Below are 26,404 nucleotides of genomic sequence, written 5' to 3'. Positions count from 1 at the left end.
CCAAGCCATACGAGCGGGGTGCGCGCCACCGAATAGCGCGCGTAATTGGTCGTTCGCGCCGTTTTAGCTCGTTGAATGGTAATATCATCGCTGGACCGTAACAAGCAATCGTTTCGTGCCAAAAAAAATGCCCATGGCTGTTGACGGAAAGCTGACCGAAGTGAAGTACACGCGGCCGGAGTGCGCTTTCTGCGATCTCAGCCAGCAGTTCACGCTGCCCGATCGTACCTTCAACCGGCAGTACGCCGCATTCTACTGCGCCCGGTACAAGGCTGTGCGTGCCGTTCTCGAAGACCGCGCCAGAGGAAAATGGGGTATGCCACGCGCTGATTGCCCTTCGTTCCTTTCCTTTTCTCCTGCGGTGACGGTTGCCGTAGATTGTGCGAACAGGTAATGAACACAACGCACGGCGAAGGCACGAGAGGTGCTACAGGAAGGAGCATCACTAGCAACGTTTTGAGGGCAAGGTTCCTTTTGGCGTTGCATAAGTGGTTGCTAGACTGGAAGGGTCAGTGTTGCCAAATTGCCGCTAAGTTTGACTGCAAAAGTGTTTCTTCTTTCCTTAGCTCCGCGTTGCTTTGTTACCTTTAGCACAGTATGAACCAAGTGGCCCTACGACCTTTTCTCATAATGTTGCCTACGAGAAAATCCGGCCAATGCTGAAAGCGTGCCGTTGCATGCAGCAGGTATGAGATGACAGCGTAGGACATGGAAAAAAAAAACAAAAAACAAAGTGGATCTCACTCGGAGACATCAAAATGTTTGCTCAACCAGACCCTTTGGGACCCAGACTGTGAAACTGAAAAGCTGCATGTTGTTTTCCGTCTCTAATTCTGTACTCGGGCCTCCAGGCAATGTCTGTTGAACATAATGATATGTATAATTTCAAACATTCCCTGGATGATCATCGGTTTTGATAACAGTTACACCACGATGTAGTGTGTAATCTCATTCTCCTTTATTCATTGTTTATGAATAATGCTAATTTGTATTTCTTACTGAATATCTCTCTCAGTGAAAATTATCAATAGCATATTGATGACATTGATGAAATTTTTAAAATCTGAAATAAGTATCATGGTATCGCATACCGTGGGGTCGCACCACGGTGGTGCAATACCATGCTGCTATGCACAGCAATCGAGAATTTATATTACATTGTAGGCAGGTTGGGTATTTTGCGTAGCTACTGATTACACAACGAACACCCACTATACAACAGATGCTATAGAGTGCTGACAATAATGCACATTTTATATTCATTTTGCACTATCGAAGCATTGCAGAGCCTTATTTTTATGATACACCGGTAACAAGTACCATTATGTTACATTTGGATATCAGGTGAGAATGCATTTGCCTCACAGAGCGCTAGTGTTCTTATTCTTAGTTCCTGGATGAAAGAGGCTTTTTAAAGAACCTTTGTGCCAATGCTGCTGTGAATCGCACTAATTGCTTGATGTATACCTTGGGATGCCTTTTCATATCATCGTGTCACAGATTAATATTCAAGAAGGATGTGGTTGTTTCATAAGCCATTGTTCATTTGCTTATGGTTGTAAATGGCCTTTAAAGAAACTCTTTCATATGCATCTGTGAGCTGCGTTAATTAATGTCCCGACTTCTATCTTTTGTTCTAGCTCATGCCCAATAGCATTCTTCACTTTTGCTCTCTAAAACAAGTGTTGGGAATTCCATTAAGAAATTGTAGGCATTGTTTAATCAAGGGTACACAGTTATTCTGCATTCCTTCATGGAATGCTCATGTTTGCAAAACCTAAAGCTGTGACGGATGAAATAGAGGAGGCACACCAACTAAGGTAAAGAGTAAAAAGTAAAATCTTTTTTTACTTGACAAAAACACTGAACTCAAATTCTTGGGTACCACTTGGACCCTCATTCAGGAGTTACTGGCACGCATCAAAGAGCAAAGATGCTGCCCCCCCCTTTTTTTTGCCTCAGGCCATGGGGTCGCACTTTTTTCCATAATCTTGAAGTCTGTTAGAGTAAACGCTCGGCAGCGTATCCGTAGATAGATCGGTCTATGTTTCCTTGTTGCCTAGATGTGCAACGATTATAGCAAAACCTCATTATTGTGGTTGGCCTCAAAGTTGGGGATGTTGGAATAGTTAAGGACTATGCAGTGGTCATTCACGTCACTGGGCTCAGCGAGTGCACTCTTCTATTGGATGAATTCGCCAACTTGCGAACCCGTTTTTGTGTTACAGCAGCCTCTCAAGAAAGTTCTTTACTTTCCCTACTTAGTGAAGAGTTACAGTCAGCACGCAGTATTGAGCAAAATGAGTCACTGATTCTTTCCCCTTGGGCTTTTACTTTTTCTATACTATTTTGCGCTTATCCGATCTTGGTTGATGTCCTTCTGTTTGATGCTTAACTGCCTTCCTAACCAGACAAAATTCTGCGGAAAGTTCACATTTAAGTGCAGCTGTTCTTGTTTACCGTGCGCCTCCCTTATCTGCCCAGGAAAGCTCGACGTTCCAATAACAACCTTGTGCGACCTCATCGAGGACAAGAGGTCAGTCGTTGTGGGCACGCTTTTCAAGATCATGGAACTCCAGCCCAGCATCTTGAAGGAAATCAGCGAGGAGGTGAGATTGATTGAATGTCGGCCTCGACTTGCCCTGCCTGATAGGTACGATTCATTTTGGCATTTTTTTTTTCTGTGAAACAATAGAGCGACCATAAAAAGCTACTAAAGTGAGGGGCCTGACACGATAGCTGCTACCTTAGACGACAGCAACAAACAGTTGGTGGAACGAAATACGTACTGAAGACTGCGGGGTCTTGAAAGAGTGCCACTCGTAGAATATTGGAGACAGCGCAGTGCACACCGTAATGTAACAAGCATGCGGACATTCATTAGCAGCTTTTATGTAATGGCTAGCTTAGTCGAATTTGGCGAATAACAGCAGTAACATGAAAAATAACCCAATGGAATGCCTGTATAACTCGCATAAATAACGTAACACACACAACACACCATAAATACGACATCACTAATTTGACTGACGACAAGAGTCTGTGGGACTGAACCACAGAATCTTCCTCACAGACCTCGTGCTAGAGACAGCCGCTGACTAGCTTGCCCAACCCCAAAAAAGAGTAATTGCTGCTCCTTGCACACCGTCCAACGCCACCGGGCTGGTGCCTCTGCAGGAACAGTGCCATTCCTCGCACAGTTGCGAGTTTGCTAACTGCGTCACAGGACCCACAGGCACCGTGAGGTAAAAAAAAAAAAATGCTGCAGAGCGTGTGAGTACACCCATAAAATTTTAGGTGTAAGTCTTGAACAGGGGTGGTTAACAAGTGACCTCCTGGCAGTACCTTTTGTGTGCATCCCGTAGCTGCACTCGGAATAAAGTTTCGGGACTTTGCTAAATAGAGCTTTTATCATTTTCTCGCCTCTTACAACTAACAGCCTTTTGTTCAGGTATGCCATAGAGATGAGACTGGTCTGAAACATTTTTCTTTCCCCCCCTCCCCTCCTCTTTGTGAGGCACCCCATGCAGTAACTGTGAGTTGAAACATCACCGTAAAACGAAAGGTCTATATTAAGAATCGACCTGCAGGTTTTGGTCATTCATGATGTCAGTACCGACATGTTTTTCAAAACCTGACGTTCAGTCCCCCTTCAGGAATGACTCGTGTATGGGACATTGGAAAAGCATTCTTTCAAATGGCATTGTTATGTGACATACTCTTCAAACTCTCCGCACCACCTCCCCCCTTTCTGTTCCCACCTTGTTCGCTGTGCTGACCTTTGTGGGACTAAATTTCATGACTGCAAGCAGAAGTGAGTTTCCGACCGCAGGTATATGAGAACACAGCTGTAAGAAGACTACACATTGCCTGACAGGCAAGCTTTATTGAACATGAGTATTTCACGGAAAAAAATATAGTATTACTTTTTTCCACGAACATCTGGGTTTTGGCACTTCATATGGGGGCCATTGGTGTGAGCGGCCAAACCGCTGTTGCCGTCCTGTGGAACACAGAGCAAACGGGCTAACACATTACTGATATATTAGTAAACAAGTGTGGTTGATATTCACCGCTTGCGTAAATTTGAAGCGATGGTGCGATCATGGACGTGTTCTTTTTCAACTATTTTTTTGACGGGAACACGAAAATGTGTCTAAATGCATTGCAGTTATAGACGGGGTCTCTCAATGTTGCGGCTGCCATTTATTAACCTGGTAGTACACAAACGCCATTGTGTACACCGAACATGCCAAAACTCTCTCATGGGACAGATTCAAAACAGAGTTTGAAATCAAAGCAGGAAAGAACGTTTGATTCCACTGTTCAAAGGATTGTCACGGGAAGGCATCACATAGTTTTTCTTGCAACAGGACAAACATTACAGTCACTGCTCATGTGTATCACCTGACATCGACACTGCACTTTTCTCTGCTTTCTAGAAAATTATAGAAGGTTTTCTATAGCTTAAAAAACACCAAAGGTAAGGTAGCTTCATTTTTCTCGGCTGAAACCCAAATTCGTGCAAGTTTACAGTGTGCTTCGCCTACTCGGGGGTTCGGCAAGTGTTACAGCAACGTAAGGCATACTGCGCAGTTGTGAGTAATCAGGAGCACGTGGATCTGCTCATAACTGGATGCGCAGTATGGCTTGGTCTGCTATTGAATGGAATACCTAACTTGTAAAAAAAAATTTATAAAACGATATTTCTTCTGCTTCTATGTCGTGGGAAAGGGGCTAATCTGATGGAAGAATGTAAGTTTCTACGTGCTGGTATTGCATTTAGCTTTTAAGTACAAAGAAATGTGGATACATAAATGTGCTTTGTCCCATTTTAGGCTTTTAACAGGTGATTGTGTAATTTCTGAGCTGAGAAGGGAAATAACTGAGGCGAAAATGTACATGTGAACAAGCAATCTGTATAGCTTTGTAGTGTATTAGAAGGTTGATCAATTGGCCCAAACATCTTTGCGGCTCCCATTAAAAACCTACTGTACTGCATGTAAGAAAAATCTTGAATGTTCTTATGGAGCCTAGAAATTTTCAGCGTTTTAGCCCTCTGTACGAGGTAGGCATTGCTGACATATGTAGTACAACCTGGGGCTCTACTGAATGCAATGTCTAACTCTAAAAAAAGTTAAATTTAATCCAAAATTCCTTTTGCTGTGCTGTGAAGAAGTGACCTATCTGGTGAAAGAATGCAAGTTTGTTCGAGCTGAAAACCTATTTAGCTTTACAGCGCACGACTAGACACAATGGCAGTGCGCCTATTTTGTCCTGCATAAGAACTCCACCATCATAATGGTTGAAATTCATACCACAGTTTGCCTGCATTTGTCGGCAGCCACATTTAACTTGTTTTCGAGGATGGAATACTGTTCTTTTGATTCATTTCATGGCATTGGAGTTGCATTTGAGAGCTTGATTATTTGCGCGGGGTGTGGTATAAGTCAATTTCTCATGCTTGTTTCTTCTGATGAGGTCTTGTGGGGTCTTGCATCTGCAGCAGGGCTAACGAAATGACGAAACCCCTCCTTGTTATTTCTGAATCATTAATTGATCATTATGATTAGCATCCAAGACACAATAACATCGCTTTCCTGTATGGCATTGTTAGGTAATGAAATAAAAAAAGCATTTTTATATGTACTACCTATAACCTAGATTTCCAGTGATTTTCAAGTGTGCTAAAAATTTTGGGCTTTTTTTTTATGCTCAATAACACTGCATGCAGCCTTACTGTAAGCATTCCTAGTGACTGCTTGGAATGCCTCTTGACCTTTTAAAAAAATTGTTTTTAACCCATTGGTCATTGATCTTGGCTATTTGATTGTCTGCCGTAGCACCACATTGCACCGCAGCCACAACGGAGCCATTTCACCGACAATGCCGACTCGCTTGTTCTCGAAGATGACAAACAACGGCTTGCACTTTCCGGGAACATTGACGTTCACACTCACGTCACAGGTTAGAAGCTTTCATTATTTATATACTTTTCCCCCTCTGTGTCGCTGCCGTTCTCCGTTTACGTGCTTATTGACTTAAAGGGGCCCTGCAACACCTTTTGAGCCTGGTCAGTAGAGGCTCCCGACAACACGCGAGCCAAATATTATAGCACAGCACATGGCCTGGAATTCAGAATAAATTATCAAACTCAGCTAAAAATTGCTTTCTCTTCTCTTGACAAATCACATTATGTGCCCAAAAATCACACATCAACTACCCATCTATTAGCCATTGGCTGATTTGAACATGGCACCCTCGCGTGGTACAGAGATTGCCGCGGGAGGCCGCTACTTGTCCACACATGCGCGCGCGATCACACTGAAAAAAAAACGGCACATTCGAAAAAAAAAAAAAGAGTGCTCAAGGTTGCAAGGCTCGCGTGAGATTTTTCTGTGGCCCTACCATCCCTCCCTGCTTAGCTTCCAGTGCTTTCGTCGGGACCAAAGAAGAGAGAATGCAATTGCAGCATGCGACAAACCTTCCTTTGTAACTCCACTCGCACTGGACGGATTCTTAAAATTTTTGCGGCGTTGAATTCGTGAGGCAATAAGCTCTTCCAATGAATTCATTTCATGGTTACTTGAAAAATTGTTTCAGGCCCCCTTTAAGGGGCCATGGCACTAAATTTTTTATCATAATCTGTGCCTTGTGAGTTAACCACTGGATGTTCACAAGCAAGCTGGTGAAATTTCAGCGCATTTGGTTGAGTACTTAAATCATAATGAGCATTTTTTAAACACATGAGCTGCCCAAAAGTCAGGCAGTACTGGCGCCCTCACCAGCCGTGACGTAGCGAGCCGCTTGCACTGCGAGCAGTTTTATTTCGGCCAAAGATTGTTTTTCGTGGTCATTTGTGTGTACAGTGAAGCTATTACAGCTTTGTGTTATATGTTGTATGATGCTACATTGTTGTTGGTACACATTTCAAGTGATGAAATATTCTATCAAAACAGTATTTCTGTCAATTTTGTGATAGCAGTTTATTATGAGGACTGAGAGTGAAACTTGGAGCTTCGTTCTCTCTCTTTATTTTTTAAATTTTGTTTTAAAAAGTTCTATGTCAGTGTGGTGTTAATATTTTCAGATTTTCTCTTTTAATATGTGTAATTCAGATTTTTTCTTGTTTTGTTTATTTATGGGTGCTGCTCACTGTGAAGCTTCACTACAAAATTTAATTTCTCAATGTGGCACATTTTTTTCTTAAAATCTCCTGTGATCTACCTTCGGCAATACAAAAATAGAGCTTGCGCCCCCCGCAGACTCCATCAAAGTTTATGTCGTATAAGTAAGTTACTGTGGGAGCTTGAAGACAGTGGTGCCACTTGTATTTTCTCCTTTGGGTATTTTTTAAACTTACTGCAGTTATCTTCTCGCACCAAGAGTGGGGTTTTTGTTATTATGAAAGGGCAGTTTACTAACGCATGAGAAGTCAATATTCCTTTTCTGGTGTCCCTTTAATGCCATTGCCTTGTTTACTGCCATGCTTAAACCGGCATGATTAGAAAAAAGTTCGAGAAAGATACTTTGTGGTTTTGTCTCGAAACACAACCTTCAAATAAATGTTCCAAATTCTCAATCACATTGCTACTTTTTACACTCCATAGCCAGATTAGAAGGATTGTACACTAATAGAGCAAAAATTTGCTATTGTCAAGCCAGCATCGTATAAAGTTTTCCTGTTAGGTATACCTTAGAGTTGAGCGATAGGGCTATTTCGTGCGGTTTTGTGACAGAACAGAACGAAACGTATGAAAGGACGGGACAGAGCAAATAGTCAACAGACGAGCCGAGGACGAGAAACGTTTTCAACGCACGAAGAAATACAGAATTATCGAGCATCCTTTTTTAAAACTTGAAATTGAAGAGTGCAATGAATTCTACAATTACTGTGGGTCTTGAGTAAACCCTAGATGGTGTTGAAATTTCACAAGTTGTTTTGTGGTTTGGGGGTCGTTTGCGATATTAGCCAGCTATCGGCACCGGATTGCAGTAAGCGAGACACAAGACGGGATAATTTTATTCTATGGCCCCAGGGCTTGTGTTTTGGTCCAACACAATCCTTCAAAGACTATTTTGTATCTATTCTATCGGATGGAGCAACGCCTCCATTCATTCCCTGCCCTTATTTGCCAAAATAATTGACATCACTCCTTTTTCTTATTGCCATTCTTACGTCTGGCCATCAGGCAACCTCGACCAATCCTGTTCAACTCCCTCGTGTGACGTTATGTTCCATTCTGTCACAGAGCACATACAAAATCTACACTGCCATCTGTGTGCACCCATCTGCAGGTGTTCCGATTGCTGTGCTCGGTCGGGTGGGAACAGACGGTCGCTTCGCCGTGGAGGACTTCTGCTACGCTGAGCCACCGGAACAGATCAAGAGGCCACTCTTCAAGTCTGACATGTGCGTTTATGTCTTTTCAAAGTATCTTGTGAATCAAAGCAAACGTAGCAATAATGGGACACAGTAGAGACGAGAGACTGTACCTGGGCTGTCGCAGCAGTTACAGCACTGCTTAGTACATGGTACCACACCTTCTACGTCTCATTGTTGTGCTGTTCGTTGCGCTTTGTTATGCATCAATCCGGCCATTTCAGTGCTCTCCCGAAGTGCCTTCTTAGACTTTTGGGAGCTCGATTCACTAAAGCTGCTTGCGTCTGAAGTAGCTGTGGATACACATATGTCTTTCAATACACATACAGTAAAGCCTCATTAATTGGAACTCGGTTATTTCGAAATCCCGCTTCATTCGAAGTACTTCCGTGGTTTGGTGTTTTGCAATGTAAGTTTCAGTGGATAATTTGAAGCGGCTTTGGAAACTTTGGGTGGAGCGTACCTATTCCCTATCCCAATTTCGCCACAAAAACCGCGGAAACGACGGCTCCTATGAGCCAGTAGGCGATGTAATGCTGCAATACTAATGGAATGGCAGCTGAAGCACTCCAGCCTCGATACTTCCAGCACAAAAAAAATCAAATTGGAAGAACAAAAGAACGGTCTTGTGATCAGTCGAAATGTGCGCCTACAGAAAACCAGAGGTGATTCACTGCAATACAGCGGCGACGCGCGGGCAGCATGTCGCATGCTTCTCGCAACGTGAGCTCGTGGGACTCACCCATTGGTTCTGGGAATGTAGAGGAATTAATAAAGGACAGTGTGGCGGAATTCGCAATGTATGCGAACCTCCGAGTGCCAGTTTCTCCTGTATTTCGCGAACTTGCACTGCTGGTAGAGTTCCTGTCTGCAATGCCTGCTTCGAAAACTATGTTTGAAAGCTTCAATGATCATGTTTTCCAGCCAAAACATTGCGAATTTCATCACACTGTCCATTACAAAATTCTTTATTTTACTAGGAAAAGTGGGCGAATGGCCTCACCATGACGCGCTGACGCAGCGAGGAGCAGGGGATATGCAGCCCGCGTGTCACTGCTGTGTTGCAGTGAGGATGTCTTATTTTCCGCAGGCCCGGCGTTCCCCCTTGTTTTCGGCGAAATTGTGACCTGGGTATTGCTGTAAAACAATCGTTGGAGCTGCAGACTAGCCGCCACAGCAAACGACCGGCCCTGATTACCTTGAATAACTTTAAGTTTCTTGTGTCCTACTTTTTGCATGTTACGTTAACTCTAAAACACACTTAATTCAAAGATTTCTCACAGTCCCAGTGACTTCAAGTTAACGAGTTTTACTATTATGAATACTATTATGAATATCAGTGCTTGTACTGGGGCTGGAGGCGGCGGTTGCATGTGTATTTAATGAAATCGTAGGTGGGTGCTTATTATTTCTTGGCATAAGTTTTCTTAATTAGATGGAATTTTAAAGGACCTTGGATTTAATTTCTCCAAAGGTACCAGCAAGTAACGTTTATCTTACCTGTTTTATTTGATGCACTAGAGAGCTTATCTGGTCAGATTGTCTTTTTGTGCAGTGGTTAAATGAGAAAGCGCCATGTAAAAATTTTTTATTACAATTTTTCTATCTTCAGAACTGATAAAGTCATGCATTGAGTGCATGCTGCATACAGTGATAGGGGAGTGGAATAGCAATTACGCGCCAGCAAAAGTGTTGGGCCCTGTGAGTCGGGTTTTTGTCACGGTGGTCAGTGTATAAACATTGCAACATGCCGCATGCGTGCATCACGGCTCGACCTAAGTTTTTTAGTCCATGAAGGCGGCACTGCCGTTCAGTGCCGACTCATTTCACCTCTTAAATACGGAATAAAGCAAGGATGCCTAGTGATATATGGCATGTAATTATGAGCACAAGTTTCGGTCTGCCTCACAAGTGTGCACAATAACTGTGTGCAAGATAAGAAGAATAGATGTACCAAACTCATTTCTACAAGAGTAATGGTATACTGATCATTCACATGTGAGTCTATGTCAAGCTGCAATTTTACTCACGAGTGTTCATCATGCGATGTCTTTAGTCAAATGAGTTTAGAACACCCGTCCTTGTTTCCTTGCTCAGAGTTGTTATTCCAGATTATTGTGATCTTCCGATTTACTTTGGAATAGACATTTCATAACTGTAAAGCTAGCTTTTTTGTGGTACAGCTAGTCTAACTAATGGCGGCTAGTCACTTACTGCGAGCAGCACATTCAAGCGCAGTTTGTGCTATGACGCGGAAAATGTTTACTCACCTCTTTCAACATCAGCATGCTTAACAGACAATCCCCGAAAGGTGCAATTAGAATCATATCCACTCAAAGGACAACAGGTCATTAGTTGGGCAAATGTGCAGCGCAGGGAAGTCCACGTACAGATTATAAAAAGTGTCTTTTCTATCGCTTAACTCAGTGGTTCTCAAATGGGGGTCCGCGAAGCCACTTCTATGATCCGCGAAACCCTCACCTGCATTTTTCATTAAGCATGACTATGCCACCTATTGATGAACTGTCCATAATGAGGTGATGTGGCGCGTTTATTTCATGTTTTTTGGTAGCAATGAAAGTAGGCTTGTGAGAATATTCGAATAGTAATATTCAGACGAATAGTAGAGTATTCGCTTCAGTTCGAATTTAAATAATTGAAAATTTCGAAGTATTCGCAATGAACGAATAGGTGTATACTAATCCGCATGTAACGGCTTGTAAAGGTAGTTTTGCTGCAGTGTCGGAGTGCTAAGCCGTGAAAGCACCTATTCAGGGCAAGTCTGCTTCGCCGCGAAGCTCCCCTGCAAATTTAAAGGGGCCCGCACCGCAACACTTTTTGAGCATAGTCGGGAAACGCTCCCGATCGGCAGTCGAGGCTTCTGAGAACACGCGAGCCCAATATTGTGGTGCAGCACGCGACCTGCGATTCACGGGGCATTCTCAAAACCAGCTGAAAATCGCTCTCTCCTCTCGGCAAATGACACCACGAGCTCAAAAATCACTCGTCACAACTATTGCATCAGCCATTGGCTGATTTAAACATGGCGCGTTCTGTCGTCACTGGAGCCGCAGCGGGAGGCCGCGACGGGTCCAGGCGTGCGGGCGCGATCACGATGAAAAGCCGCGTATTCTAAGAAAAAAGATAAAAAAAGAGGAGTTCAAGGTCACGAGGTGCGTGTGACGTATTTTTTTTTTCCGCCGTGCCATTCCTCCCTGCTTAGCTTCCAGCTATTTCATCGGGACGAAAAGGGAGGATTAAATCGCAGCGTGTGACTAACTTTTGGAACTCCGCCGCTCGTACAGGACTGTTTCTAAAAATTTTGCGGCGGTAAGTTTGCGAGGCAACAAGCGTTTTTACTGGCTCCATGGCTACTCGAAAAAGTGTTGCAGGGCCCCTTTAAATGAACATGTTACCCTCAAATCAATTCATTGTTTGATTAAGCTTAAAAGCGTGTTATGACAACGTATATGCTCTAAGTATAATAAAATTTAAAATGTTACCTATTTTACAGGTTGTCACTCGCATTCTACCAAAACTCATATCCTGCTACTACTCGAAGTTGTTTCCACTTCCTGTTAACGAAAAAAGAAAGACATTTGCATGGAGGCCTTATTTCAATATAAAGATATATTGTGCTGGTTAGTCAAGTCACGATAAATATGCCCATTTTTCTTTGTATGTCATATATACTATTCAAATTCAATTCAAAGTTATTAGACCAATATCACTATTTGCACAAGTCTAATAAAAGGCACCTGTTTCACGCTCCAGTTGTGTTCATTTACCTACGTACCCCTCTCCCCCACCCCTGCTTCGTCCGCTCTGCTGCAAGGGGTCCCCCATCACTTCCACCAGTCCCCAAGGGGTCTACATCCTTTGCTGAGAACCACTGACTTAACTTATAATCTTGCCTGGGAAAATAGCCATCACATGTTTGGTATTTTGAATACTACAGATTGCACCACAGAAGTGATTGCTTTATTTGAATTCGGAATGCAGATATATATGAGCTCAGCAAGTTTGAGTGAAACCAATTGAGATTAAAAAAAAATTTTTTTTGAGGAGAAGTGGACATAAGCAGTCCTCCCTTCCTCATTGCCAGCAGAATGCATTCCCGCCAACCGATCGCACTGTCTTGCAGGTTCGTACTCTTGGTCTCAGGCGTGGGGCTAACCGAGAAGGCGGACAGTCTGCTGCCCTTCCAGCTGCTCATCGATTATGTGTCGGGCTTCCTCGGCTGCGACGCCGACCAGGAGAGGGCGTCGCACGTCGTCCGCGTCATCCTTGCCGGCAACAGTCTGCGGCAGAAGGGCTCGAGCAAGGACATGTCTCGGGTACGAAGACACCGCCTCCTAGATCGTCGACGCGATCGTCATCATTTATTGACTGTACAAGTTTGGGTTGACCGCACATATATAAATTTAATAAGTTTAGAAAAAACATAGAATAAGATCCATAAGGACAATGCAAAAACTGAGTTATAGACTAATAATGTGAGCAAAGCAAGTATGTTTTCAAAGGCTATATTTTGAGCAGCTTAACAGTAATATCTTTATGTCAGGGTTAATAGTGTTCCTAATAGAAATAGGCTGTTGTCTATCGTAATTATTAGCAACCTTTGGTCGCAGAAGTTTATTTGACAGACCGAACCTAATTGAATGATCATTTGTAAACCGATAAATCGGGAAGGCGTCAATTGAGATATGACATTTGGTGGCGTTATACAGCCAAACCATCAGATTTATTCTATATGTACAGATAACATCAAAGGGTATATTGTTTTTTTCACTGTTCCTCCTTAAGTAGTGAACTTCAGACATGTTTGCAAGTGTGTGAAGGCAAGTGTGGACCTTAGGCTCTGTTGGTTGGCTGTAATCTTGGTGTCGCACGTGATCTGCCTAGCCAACCGCATATGCTCTCACATATACAGCTTCGCTGTTTGACAGTTTTCAAGGCGTGGAACTGGCTAGATTTTAAAAAGGGTACTGTCGCCAGATCTTGTGTAGTAAGCAGCTTGCCCTCTTGCTGCACCTACCATGCTTTTCTACTGCGCCCATTTCATTCGAAATTCTGTTGCTTGTGATTCTTTTCTTGCGTTCAGGCCAAGTTCACTGTTCGCAAGGAGTCGTCGGCAGATGCCAGTGTGGCAAAGCTTCTTGACCGCCTTCTAGAGCAACTTTCGGTAAGGACCTCGCGGAACTGTACACACTGCGTTGTTTCTCCTCTTCTTGACTGCCAACTGGGACAAATTTTTCGTTTTGTTTCAAAGGAGTGTGTAATCGCAGTTTGATCCATGCCGAGTTCAAAAACCCATCTGAGAGTCAAAAGGGAGCACAAGTGGCGTTTCTTGGCAAAAACAGCTACTGCGACCACGGAGCTTTTTGAGGTACAGATCGAACAAGATGACGTCACATTCGTTATGTTACACACTCAAACCTCATTATAATTAGCACAGATATAATGAATTATAGGTTGTAACGTACTAAATGAAAAATAGTCTTGCAAAAGATACGGTGTTAGAAATAACCTAAGTAACAAATTTTCCCATGTAAAAAAACTTGTTTTCTTGTAAGACCCAACTGTGTTATGATGAGGTATGATTGTATTGTTTGCAATAGCAGCTTTGTCAAAATGTGAAATCTGGGATTAACTCCGGCAGTGATGCGTAGCTGGAGCTGATAAAGGAGGCCACGGTTCAAGGTACGAGAGACGCTTGTTCACATTGTGCTTGGCTGTTTTTCACTATGGCAGATGTTGTAATCCGGCCACAAAAAATTTAAGCATCTCTTATACTTGCGTGAGCCTCCAGCGCATATGCAACTGTGCTCTCAAACATCAGGTCAGCGAGTGGCGAGAACCGTGAACAGGAGTGCTGCGCAGCTCCGCCTAAGGAACCAAAGATGACCTAGTTCTGGGCAGTTATTTCTATGCCCACACTTTCGGCACAGTCATGTAAGCGGATTAGGCGAACTTTTCATTTACGTATTCTAAAGCTCCTTCTTTAAGAACCATCGAAGAAATTACAACATCAACAATAACGTCAGTCTTTATTAACCACATAGCCTTTAGGAATCGTATAGCTACATCAGATTCATATTGATTGCTTAATAAATGAGTAGTAAACAGTATTCATGAATTGAAACTTGACATTGTTTCATTTTTAGTATAAAAACTCCTATGAGCGATTACTTGTTATAACAGTATAATTTCACCGCAGTCTGGCCGCTAAATATAATGTCGGCTCTAACTGAAGCGTTCGAGTTAAAATTGCACTTAAATGACTCAAATTCTAAATACCGGAAATGTGGGTGTGTGCATTAATAAGTCCTAAAATTTTGCGTTTCGATTCATGAGTACCCTATATACTGATAAAGCAGGCTCGGCAAAGTTGTGGGGCTGCTCATTCTAGTTTTCTCCCTGCTTAGCTTCCAGCGCTTTCGTCGGGACGAGAGAAGAGAGAATGCAATTGCAGCATGCAACAAACCTTAGTAACTCCACTCGCACTGTACGGATTCTTGAAATTTTTTTGGCGTTGAATTAGTGAGACAATAAGCTCTTCCAGTGAATTCATTCCATGGTTACTTGAAAAAGTGCTTCAGGGCCCCTTTAAGCCATCCCTCATGCAAAAGATACAAGGGCCTGGAAGATATCAAATAGGAAGTACTATATTCCAGTGCATGTCACACCTGAAGTTTTTTTCAACATCCAGTGGACAGCCACGGAGCAGCAGGAAATTTCAGAACCTATCATTTTGGGCTGTCTTCTCTTCCTGTGCCATTTAATTGTTTTGAAGCACCTTTTTTGGTAACCTGCGGTACTGAAAAAAGAAAGAGGACCAAAGCATGCAAGGCTACCTAATGTAATAGAAAAGAATATGGCAGGCAAAGGTGTTTGTGTGGAAAAGCTAACAGAAATAAGAAAAAAATGAGGCACGATAATGACGTCTTCGACACAAGGTTAGCGAAGGCCTGTTAATATAATTAGCTCAGCGTTGTACTAAAGGGACTCTGATCAGAATTTTTTATTTTTTTTCAAGATGTCACTTAATGGTACACTAAAGAGCAAAATGATTTTTCGTGTATTAGTGAAGTACGATCCCGAAAACACCATTTTTACTGTGACGCGACACTTGGTAAGAGAGAAGATGCGCGAAGAGAAATTGCGGGTGGCCGGAAAATGCGGATTCCCAGGCATACACCGTGACGTCATAAACTTTGAAGGCATCTAAAGGCATTTACTAAGTCCTGTGCAGTGTCCAATCGATAAAATTGAAGTACATTGTCTTTTGTGGGTACCATGAATCTAGCATATGGAGTTTCAGAAAATATCATCTAGCTAATGTCGCTAAATTATGAAAAGAACATTTCAACATCAGTGAAGTGCCGTGCGGAAATTTCGGCCCGAAACTTAGAAACGAAACTTCAACCTTAGTTTTCTCCTCTAACTTATGATTGTGATTTTCTCCTCATGAACTTATGATTGTGAAAGTTATGTCATTGGAGTTCTCAGAGTGCACTTTGTCAATCCAAACCAAGCCATTGTTTCTGTTTAGTGTCCCTTAAAGTGCACGTCTGTACTGTTGTTGCCATGTCCTAGCATTCCGTGGAGGTGGACGTCATGCCTGGCCTCTCCGATCCTGCTGCCAGCCTGCTTCCGCAGCAGCCCATGCACCCGTGCCTCTTTCCCGGTGCTTCCCAGCGAGCCTCGTTACGATGCGTCACGAACCCTTACCAGTTTGAGCTGGACGGCTTGAGGTAAGTGGCAATTACCACTCCCAATGGAACGGGTAAATAACGAATTCTTCTGCATTGCAGACGAGCTGAGCTTGCACATCCCGCCGCGGTGGTCTAGTGGCTAAGGTTGCTGCTGACCCGCAGGTCGTGGGATCGAATGCCGGCTGCGGTGGCTGCGTTTCTGATGGAGGCAAAAATGTTGTTGGCCCGTGTGCTCAGATTTGGGTGCACGTTAAAGAAGCCCAGGTGGTCGAAATTTCCGGAGCCCTCCACTACGGCGTCTCTCATAATCATATAGTAGTTTTGGGACGTTAAACCCCACATATCTAAGCTTGCGCACCTGTTTCTGGTATCATCATCGTCCTTGTCCAGAGCTTGTTCTAGTGCACTGCTGGACAACGACCCGTCCAACCCACCCTGTGCTGTGCAAGCCAATTTCATTTTATCGCTGCAAAGTTTTTAATTTCATCACTTCTTTTGACTCTCTGCCTACCTCGAGTTCGTTTCCCGTCCTTTGGTAACCCTTCCGTTGCCCTTACTGTCCACCGGCCACGCGTTGTGTTACCAGCCTAAGTCCATTCCTTTCGCTTGATGTCAACCGGGGTGTTCACTATCTCTATTTGTTTCGTGACCCATTCTGCCACCCTTTGATCTCATTGCGTTACTCCTGTAATTTTCCATTCCATGGCGCGCTGCATGGTCCTCAACAATGATTGAACCCCTCAGAAGACATGCACCGGGGAGCATTTCTCGTCCCTTGCGTGAGCTGGCTCTTACACGCCGGGTACCCGGTATGCATTCCCTTATCGACCCCTATTTTAATACAGGCACATTGGTGTGTCCAATCGTCGGTTACACTAGTGTCTTTTATAACGGGGTTGAACTGTATTTCTCCAGTTGCTGTGATATCCTCGACGCTTCGGCTCAGACATTGAAAGTACTTCTCGCTTTTGTGAGAGTGACAAATTTTTTTAAAAAGATTTTCTGACATTATTTTTCATCTTGCTGAAAGCGCTTTAGCCCATTTTTCTTCCTTTGGTTAGTTTTCTTTTCGTGATTAGGCTCTCCTGTTGGTGGGTGAATGGCTTTGAATCGGGAACTTCTGTATGCTCACGAACAGCTTTTCTTGCCAACGAAGGGAAAGCTATGGGGGCAGAGCATTGGCACTTGTGCATACACCTACGCAATGCAGTCTTACTTGGCATGCGTTTTTTGCTGCTGTAAAGAGGCGGCGGTGGCACGACATCGGCGTTGCATAGCATTTGCTCTGTCTGCTTATATGGCCGTTCGTAAGTGAAGTTCATCAAAAGTTTCTGAGGTGAGTGCACGGTGGAGCCGTAAGTAGAAGGGTGCTCTCCGAGAACGCCGACACAATTAAGCATTTGGGGTGCTAGTTAAAAGCCCATCTTTCTCGCGCATGCAAAAATGCAAAATGACTATATGTAAAGTAAAAAAGTTTCGATATCTCTCTGATGTGTCCCGTCTCAAGGAGCTTTATGTAGCAAACAAAGTGCTTTTACTAATTTCCACTTGGAAAACACAGACGCATATGTGGGGCAACATTCACTTACTGTAGCATTTGTACAATTCGCTGTGTAGCATTTGTTTCATCGCCAAAAAATGTTGTCCACAGGTGTGAAAGTGGCCAATTTATTTGTTAATGGTACCTTTTTTATAGCTGGAGTCCCTCAAGGTTTGTCACGTTTATGGCAGATGGTGGCACACAATCTGGGAAATGACATTGCGAGCAGGGGCTAGGTTACCCGTTAGAGAAAAGAGAAGTTAACCATAATATAGTTATGTTTATTGAAGCGAGTCTGTCATTACAGAGGACAGATTTGAGTACTGTTCAAGATTACCATATTTTTGAGACATACATTCCTAGTTGTTGTTTTTTTTTCCTTTGTTGCAAGCAGTTCCCTTTGACTCAGTTAGTTCTTGACACAGTTCTTCAAAACAACAGTGTTTTGTTGGCAGGAATATTTTCATGCGAGAAGGGAGGACGGTGATTAAAAAAGTGCTAGAGCGTAATGTGGCTTAGTGTTCAATATCTCTTGGTTTGTGGTTAACCTCTTTAATATTGCCATGCAGAGCTGCACTTTTGTGTGGTCTTTCCAAAAGAATGATGCATCTGTTTGATGTCGATCATAATTCTTCAGTAAAAACTTATTCATTCAAACTCGGCTATTTTGAAATTCTGCTTGATGCGATGGATTCTTGTGGACCCGTATTTTGCAATGCAAGTTTGAGTGGATCATTTGAAGCAGCGCCTGGAATCGGCCCGGTTAATTAGAAAGCTTTGGGAGCCATTCGCAAATGCCCAACCCCGAAATGGCCACAAATTCGCGGAAACGACGGCCCTTAGAAGCCACAAAGTAATACAACACAGTGATACTAATGAGAAACAAAAGAGTGGTACTGTGGTCAGTTGAAGTGTGCGCCTGCAGAAAAGAAGACGTGCTTTGCTGCAACACAACAGGGATACAACAGCAGCATGTCACGTGCCTCTAGCAACGTCAGTGCGTCATGATGTACCCATATCCTTTCTTGAAATCTAAAGAAATTAATAATGCTGTGCATATAGAAAAGTTCGAGGGGCAAAGCGAATCTGAATAGTGAAGTGCAAATGCGAATCGAATCTTTGCCGAATATTTTGAAGTGAAATTGCAGGGAAAAAAGCTGGAGAGGAGTCGTAAGCATAATATGAAATAAAGCAGCATGAAAGTGTTTGTTTTTTCGCTAGGTTGATGAGGAGCCGAAAGGGGGGGGGGGGGGTATTTCATAGTTGTTGTTTTATAAAGAATGAGGCAATGCAGAGGTCGAATGGTATTAGTGCATGATTTGATGCACCCAAAGTGTTTATACTGTATATATCCGTGCCAAATCCCTTCTTAGTGCCTTTCTTAGTTCTTCTTAGTGCACCCTGTCCACTACACTACGAACAAAATTTGCTAGCAGTATTCATATACTAGACACGTTATGAAGTAACAGCAGTTCGTGTGCTTACTGTGGCTGCCATGTGAGAGCACATTATAAAAAAATAAAGGTGGTTCCTTTTTTGTTTTAGCATCGTTTAGGAGCAAGGGGTAGAGGTATGTATGTGCGAGGATATATATACATTAGATGCATGTATACATTAAACGGAATTGCAGTGCTGACAACAGTGAAATGCCGAGGGTGTCCATATAATTGCTGTTCCAATAACATCAATTCAATTCCTCGCAGAATGCTAGGAACGTCCGGACAGAACGTGACAGACGTCCAGCGCTACAGTCAACTCACCTGCCCTCTGGAGATCATGGAGAAGACACTGCAGTGGCGTCACCTGGCACCAACTTGTCCAGACACGCTGTGTACGAAATTTTTTCACGCGTTACTTCATCTTCGCTGGTTTCTCTAGCTGCTCCGGTGCATATTGTTAGCATTGTCATCCGAGAGTGAGTGCCTGCCGCATCAGCGCTGTTTGAGGGCATTTATTCTTCAATACTTTTGTTGGACCTGGTACCATTGGCAAAGCAAGATGTTTGGTCGGGTTACTTGGTCCTAAATTACCTAATAGGGCAGGTAAGCAGGCTCCGACAACTTTGTCTGCTTTCCAAACAAGCTCGTTAATTCATTCAGGAGGCTCCGGTGACCACATTTTGCAATCACATTTTGCGCAGCGCTGCACATGCGCTGATGCTCCCTTTCGAAAAAACAATTTTCGTGCCCACCCTCCTGCTCGTAACCAGTTCTTTTCTCCCATGGGCGGAACCTGGCCTGTGGGCAACACTGACTTGTCGATTGGTTCTTTGCATTGTGAATCATTGCCTTGGCCCAGCAGTGAAGAAGCTTTGGCCACGCAGTCTGCATATTCGTTTTTCTATGTTGCTCTCTGCATCCCCGCCGCGGCGGTCTAGGGGCTAAGGTACTCGGCTGCTGTCGCGCAGGCCGCGGGATCGAATCCCGGCTGCAGCGGCTGCATTTTCAATAGAGGCAAAAGTGCTGTAGGTCGATGTGCACAGATTTGGGTGCACGTTGAAGAACCCCAGGTGGTCGGAATTCCCGAAGCCCTCCACTGCGGCATCTCTCATAATCATATGGTGGTTTTGGGACCTTAAACCCCACAAATCATTCACTGCTGCTCTGTGCGATTTTTGCAGCTCCGAGACTACTGGCTCAAATGGTGTGGCCAGAACGAAAGCCTTGCAAAAATTACAATGCCAGTGCAAGAGCCCTGGCACAAAAATTCAAAGGCTAAATAATGAGTGCGATAGTTTTATTTAGAGACACACACAATATCTACAAAATATCAAGGGCAAATCTAGCCTAGAACGCATTTAAATCAATTTTAAAGTGCATGCCACGCGACTGAGCGAGATGCAGAGCCCCTCGCGAGGCCGACATCAACGTGGAGGGAGTGTAAACAAACCTGCGTCACTAGTTTGGGTTGGCTGCAGTGATGGAAATGCTGCTCCAATTGCTCCAAAAGAAAATCGCTACTCCATGCTTCTTGGAACAGTAATTTTTATTAGTAATTGTTCCAAAGCTGCTCACAAATTACACTTAGAGAATTAAAATGATGGACTTTTACTGTTTGACCGATTCATAAGTCCCAAACAAACTGAAAAGTGTGTGTGCTATCGTACCATTGTACAGAAATATTGACTCATATCACACATGTGCGACAAGAACTGGCATATTAAGCTTATATAGCTCATTTGGCTGCTTTTTTTTTTCTCAGCTACACATACAGGTTAGTGTGGTGAAATGTGAAAATGAGCAGGATTGCTTTTCTCTTGTACCGACTATCTAGTGCTTACATGGCAACAGTTATATGGGACTTTGGTTACCTCTAAAACGCGTCGCTCAGCTTTCGCACTTTGATTTGATTTCTGCCACAAACACTAGTATTTTAAATTGTAGCTCATTTCACAGCACATTTTTGACAATCTGCCATTGTTTCCTTCATAAAATTTACGTTGATTGTTGTCTATTGAGTATATTTTACAAGAAGTAATATTACTTGTGATATGCCTCGACAATGCCTGAACTACTATTAATGTAGAAGAAATTTAATATGTCCCCCTAAAAGATGAATAGCTTCTCTAAACTAGCATTTTTTTCTGCTCAGAAAGCAGTTATGGCTGCCCCAAAGCAGTACTTTTCTAGATCCAAAGTATAATCCAAAAAGTAAAAAGTCACTTTCATCACTGTGGCTGTCTGTCGGCACATGCCCTGCGCTTGCGCTGGCTGCAATTTCCTCCCCAATATCTGCGGCTTTGCGTGTGCTGGCTGTCAGTGCGGCACCCAGGTCACAGTTTTGCATGGTCAGAAGGAGAGCTGTGTTTATTTGGCTATTGAAAGTTTTCCTGCTTAGCTCAGTACTCATTAAAACCAAAACTGTCACTGGGCGCTATTAAAAACGTCTAAATAAATAAATTGGCCCCGTATCTGCATGTTAATCTGCAAAGGTCGTCGAAAGACGATAGTCTTGCGTGTGGAGAGAGTGAACGAAACATTTATTTGATGTTCTGGGCAAGAAAAAGGGTGAATGGTATTCTGGAAGCGCTGCGTTCGAGTGCCTCGAGAGTGCAGCGGAGGCGAACGAGCACATCGAGTCATGTCAAACGTGAGACATGAGCGTCATCTGGCAGTTTTTTTGGAATTCGAAGCGCGTGGCTCTGAGACAGGTGTGCGCACCCATCTCAGAGGTGATAAGGTGTAGAACGCAAGGCGACGGGTAGGTGCCACCACCATGTCATATTAGCAAAGCGTTGGAAACACTCGCCTTTTCGTGCAAGCCTTTCATCGTGTATACGGTGTGTTCTTTTCTTTCTTTTTTTTTCACGCAGTACACATTTTCAATAAATGTTTTATGGCAATCGGGCTCCTGTTGTATTACACTTAAACTCTGAATCGAGAAATAAATGCTTTGCCACAGTTAAATTGCTGCTAATGTGGCTAATCAGCAAAAGCTTGTTGATTATCTTTTTGATTCTTTACTTGAGGGCTGTCGTTTATCACTCAAAGTTGTAGTACATCAAAATTTATGGCTTACCCTTTTCTTATAAATCACAGAAGTTGCATGTAAATTGAGGTATTCATCATCAAATTTAATCGCAATATCTAAATGACGATATCGAGTGCCGGGCATGCAGGAAACACGGCCTTTCTGGTATGTCAAAGGGAGCTATCTAGGACACGAAAGTGGTGAAAAGGAAATTCAAGGTGTGCCGAAGTAAAATCTGGTTGGGAAAAATTGACAAGAATTCTGCCATGCACAACTGGACAGCTTATTTTGTGCGTGCAATGTGTGGTGCTTGTCTGCCCCTTGCTTAAAGGGGCCCATCACTTTTTCAAGTAGCCATGGAATGGATTCACTAAAGGAACTTATTGCCTAACAAGTTCACCGCCCCAAAAACTTTTATAATTCGTCCAGTACGAGTGGAGTTACAAAGATGTGTCGCGCGCCGCAATTGCATTCTCTCTTCCCTCGTCTTGGCGAAAGCACTAAAAGCTAATCAAAGATAGAGGGCACGGGGGAAGAAATACGTCGCACACGGCTCGTGACATTGAGCCCTCTATTTCTTTTTCTTCTTTGAGTATGTGGCTCTTCAGTGCAATCGTGCACACACACATGGACAAGTCGCAGCCTCCCGCTGCGGTTCCTGTATGTATAGAGTTTTCTAATATACACTAGAGGGAACTCTGGCGCTAGTGTATATGGGAGCTGCAACGCACGACTCTTCAGCGAGCATAGGAAGGATGGGTAGAACACGTAATTGTCTAATCTTCGTACTTCTGACCTGCTTCTGGCTCCGTGTGTGTGTTTGTGTGACTTGGAGCTGTTTTCTCACGAAACGAAAATCGGCAAATGTTCAGGGGTTGCGCTTTTGCACCTTATTCTTTTAGGCTTACTATTTCAAATCTGGTCACGAAGTTCAAAAAGGTTTGTTCTTTTCTGCAAAATAAAACCGAAATCAGCAAAAAACGAAGCCACAAGTACGATTCGCAGCCCGTAAGTACGAAGACTAGTCAAATCTGTGTGCTACCCATCATACCTATGGTCGCTGAACGGTTGCAGCGCCAGAGTCCCCTCTAGTTAATTTTAGGAAAACTTTACGCCTGTAACGACCGAGCGCGCCGTGTTCGAATCAGCCAATGGCTTATACAACGGCTGTGACGAGTGACTTTTAAGCCGGTTGTATCGTTTGTCGAGAGAAGAGAAGGCAATTTTTAGCTGAATTTCAGAATTCATTGTAAATTCCGGGCCGCATGCTGGGCTATAATGCTTGGCTCGCGTGTTCTCGGGAACCTCAACTACGGATCAGCAGTGTTTTCTGACTGTGCTGAAAAAGTGTTGCAGGGGTCTTTAAAAAACACCAGATGGTCAAAATTTTCGGAGCCCTCTACTAGGTTGTCCCTCATAATCATATCGTTGTTTTGGGATGTGAAACCCCACATGTTATTGTTATTCTCTCTATTTCCTGCTTCCCTTTTCTTTATATCTCTCTATATATGTTTTCTCTCTCCCTCTTCTACCTTTCTTTCTCACTCTATTTCTTGCTTTCTCTTTCTGCCTTTCTCTATATTTCGCTCTTTCTTTTTTTTTCTTCATGGTGCTTGAATAGTCGAGTGGTTATGATGCTCGCTTTCGGATGGTGGGTATGCTGCTTCAGATCCTGCATCTGCAAAAAAAATTTTCTCTCTCTTTACCTACTCGTCTCACTCACGGAGGTTTCATAATCGCACACTGGACGTACGCGCACATGTGTCATCTGCATGAAGCAAAATATGAACAAAACAGGAGCACTAACAGAGAGTGTGACAGTTCGCGATGACGAGAAATTTCTGGGAACAGGTTGCAGCCCACAGCTGGTGTAAACTCTATTGCTTATTAGAAAGAAAAAAAAGAAAGCTCTCTGAAAAAAACCGATGCTTCAGTTTGACACTTTGTAGCACAGTCGCAAAATGTCTTCCCGCGATTATCTTCTGCCTAGTGTTCGCGTTGCAGACGTATTTTATTTCCAGAATAAAAAATGCAACTACCGCTATCCCTAGCACAAGTATAGTGGGTTGCAGTGAAAATGTTTTTTTTTTTTTTTAGATCAATGTGCGAGTCCCTAATAATTGGGTACGCTTGTGTGTCTGTCTTTACCCTTCTTTGCGCAGCCTGCTACCCGTTCACGGATCAAGACCCCTTCATTCTGGATTCTTGCCCGCACGTTTACTTTGTGGGCAACCAGAACAAGTTTGCCACCAAGCTTTACAAGAGTAAGAAACCCATTGTGGCACTTGAAGTGGTAGTTGGCGAATGTTATGTAATAAGTGGTATGTTTTATTTTAAAAGAAATTGTAGTACGCAGAGATAGGCGTGTAGGTATAGATTCATCATTATCGAAAACAGTGCAATGGAAAGAGACAAACACGATGCTTGTGTTCACGTGTTTTCAGTTTTTTTCACCTCTTTCTATCGCGACATATTTTTATAATTATGTCATACATAGACCACTTCCTCATTTCGCAGATGGGCTATGTAAGTGCCAACTAGCAAGAAAAATTTGAATGATGTGTTAGCTTAAAGTTGAGAGTATGATGGAAACCCGTCTGACCGGCTTAAAACATTTTAGAAGAATGGATCTGGACACTGACCAAAATGATTTTTAAAAGTGACATATTTTGACGTTTGGGTTCCTCCACGGGAACCATGTTCACAAATAATGTATTTCGATGCTTCAGTTCCTCCACGGGAACCATGTTCACAACTAGCGTATTTCGACATTTTGGTTTGCCCATGGGAACAATGCTTATTTTGAACATGGTTCCGGTGAGAGAGCCGAATCGTTAAAATACATTCGTTTTTGTAAATCAGTTTGGTCGGTGTACGGGTCCCTTCTCATAAATAGTCTTAGCTTACCACTTACGTAGTGTTGAATGATTTTTCAAGTAATTGCAATGGTGTCATGAATAGCGGAAATGCTAAGACTAGCACCATGGTTGGCAAAGAAAATATGACGCAGTATTACGAGAGTGGTTCAGTGTCCAAAGCTTAACTGTACTGTGTGCATGCATGTCATTCTAATTATAGTAGCCCATTTAAAGAAATTACCACACTGACATCATGTGAGTTATGCCATTCGCATCATGTCATATGTGACATATGCGTCTTGCATATGCAGTTCATACGTTCTAAGTATCTTTTTATTTTACGTAATTGTTTCCTAAGACCGATTCATTTCCGACCTTGAGTATGGTATGTCATCACTTTGTGTGATTTCATATTTGTGGCATTTTCTGATTGATTTCTTTTTTTTTTTTTTTCTTTCAGGTGAGCAAGGGCAAGCAGTGCGTCTTGTGGCCGTACCTTCTTTCTGCAAGACATTCACCTGTGTATGGCTGAACATGAGGACCCTTGAGTGCGAACCAATGAGCTTTGATGTTAATCCGTAATGTGAAATCTGTGGCCAAATTTTAGATATCCGTATTGATTTTGCGATGCTTTGCATTATATATTTACAATGAAATAAAGCATGGGATACGTATGTGCCTTGCTATTGAAGTGGGTGTCCGTGCTGTCTCTTCATTGTCATTTTTTGTGAGCACTTGTTTTACGAAGTTGCTGATAAACAGATTTGGGTGCCCTCTAAATGGCCCATTTCGTCTTTAATTTGTTGCAACAGACTGTTGTGAGCTTCTTTGGTAGCATGTCACTGCTTCAATATCTATCATACTACGAAAAAAAATTCATTCCCCTTTGCGAAAGAACTAAAGTTAAACCACTCATTTGCTGTCACATGATAGGTTCGTATAATCCCTGCTGCTGACTTGAACATTATTCTGGTCAATCACACTAGGGCAAGCGAACAGGCTTGCTTTTCGAACAGTTGTCACAATAGAGCATCTGGTTAGGTTAACTGCCTAGCTTCATCGATTGGTTTGAGCTTGTTTACACATGATTGGTCCTATTCACGCTTGATGATGCAAGCACGATTCTGACCTATCGCACTAGGGCAAGCAGATGGGTTCACTTTCCACACAGTTTGTTGCAGCATATTGTGTACCTGCATGTACTTTGATAATTGGTTTGCATTCGCCTTGCGTGATTGATCCAAATCAATCTTGCCGACGCAATTGTTATTCTAGCCAATCGCGCAAGGGCATGTAACTGGTTCACTTTCTGAACGATTGTGACAATACCACGTCTGGTTCACTGCATATGCTTTGCTTATTGATTCGCGCTTCTTTCGCGTGGTTGGTCCACGCGCAATTCTGGCCAATCACGCGATAGTAAGTCAACTGGCTT

At 43.1% G+C, this 26,404-nt stretch overlaps 1 protein-coding gene across 1 annotated transcript; it reads left to right on the top strand.

The window, feature by feature from the left end:
* On the top strand, positions 1–25,660 carry PolD2 (DNA polymerase delta subunit 2). The gene is made up of 10 exons (XM_037430927.2): positions 1–314; positions 2,485–2,609; positions 5,844–5,967; positions 8,299–8,413; positions 12,528–12,720; positions 13,488–13,568; positions 15,983–16,140; positions 19,345–19,472; positions 24,274–24,375; positions 25,430–25,660. The coding sequence occupies exons 1-10, from the start codon at positions 128–130 to the stop codon at positions 25,549–25,551; spliced, it is 1,335 nt and encodes a 444-aa protein (XP_037286824.2). The 5' UTR covers positions 1–127; the 3' UTR covers positions 25,552–25,660.
* Positions 25,661–26,404: the final 744 nt, after the last annotated feature.

This window comes from Rhipicephalus microplus, chromosome 7, assembly GCF_043290135.1.
Source record: "Rhipicephalus microplus isolate Deutch F79 chromosome 7, USDA_Rmic, whole genome shotgun sequence".
Taxonomy (NCBI): domain Eukaryota; kingdom Metazoa; phylum Arthropoda; class Arachnida; order Ixodida; family Ixodidae; genus Rhipicephalus; species Rhipicephalus microplus.
This window is presented reverse-complemented; position numbering and strand designations above follow the sequence as displayed.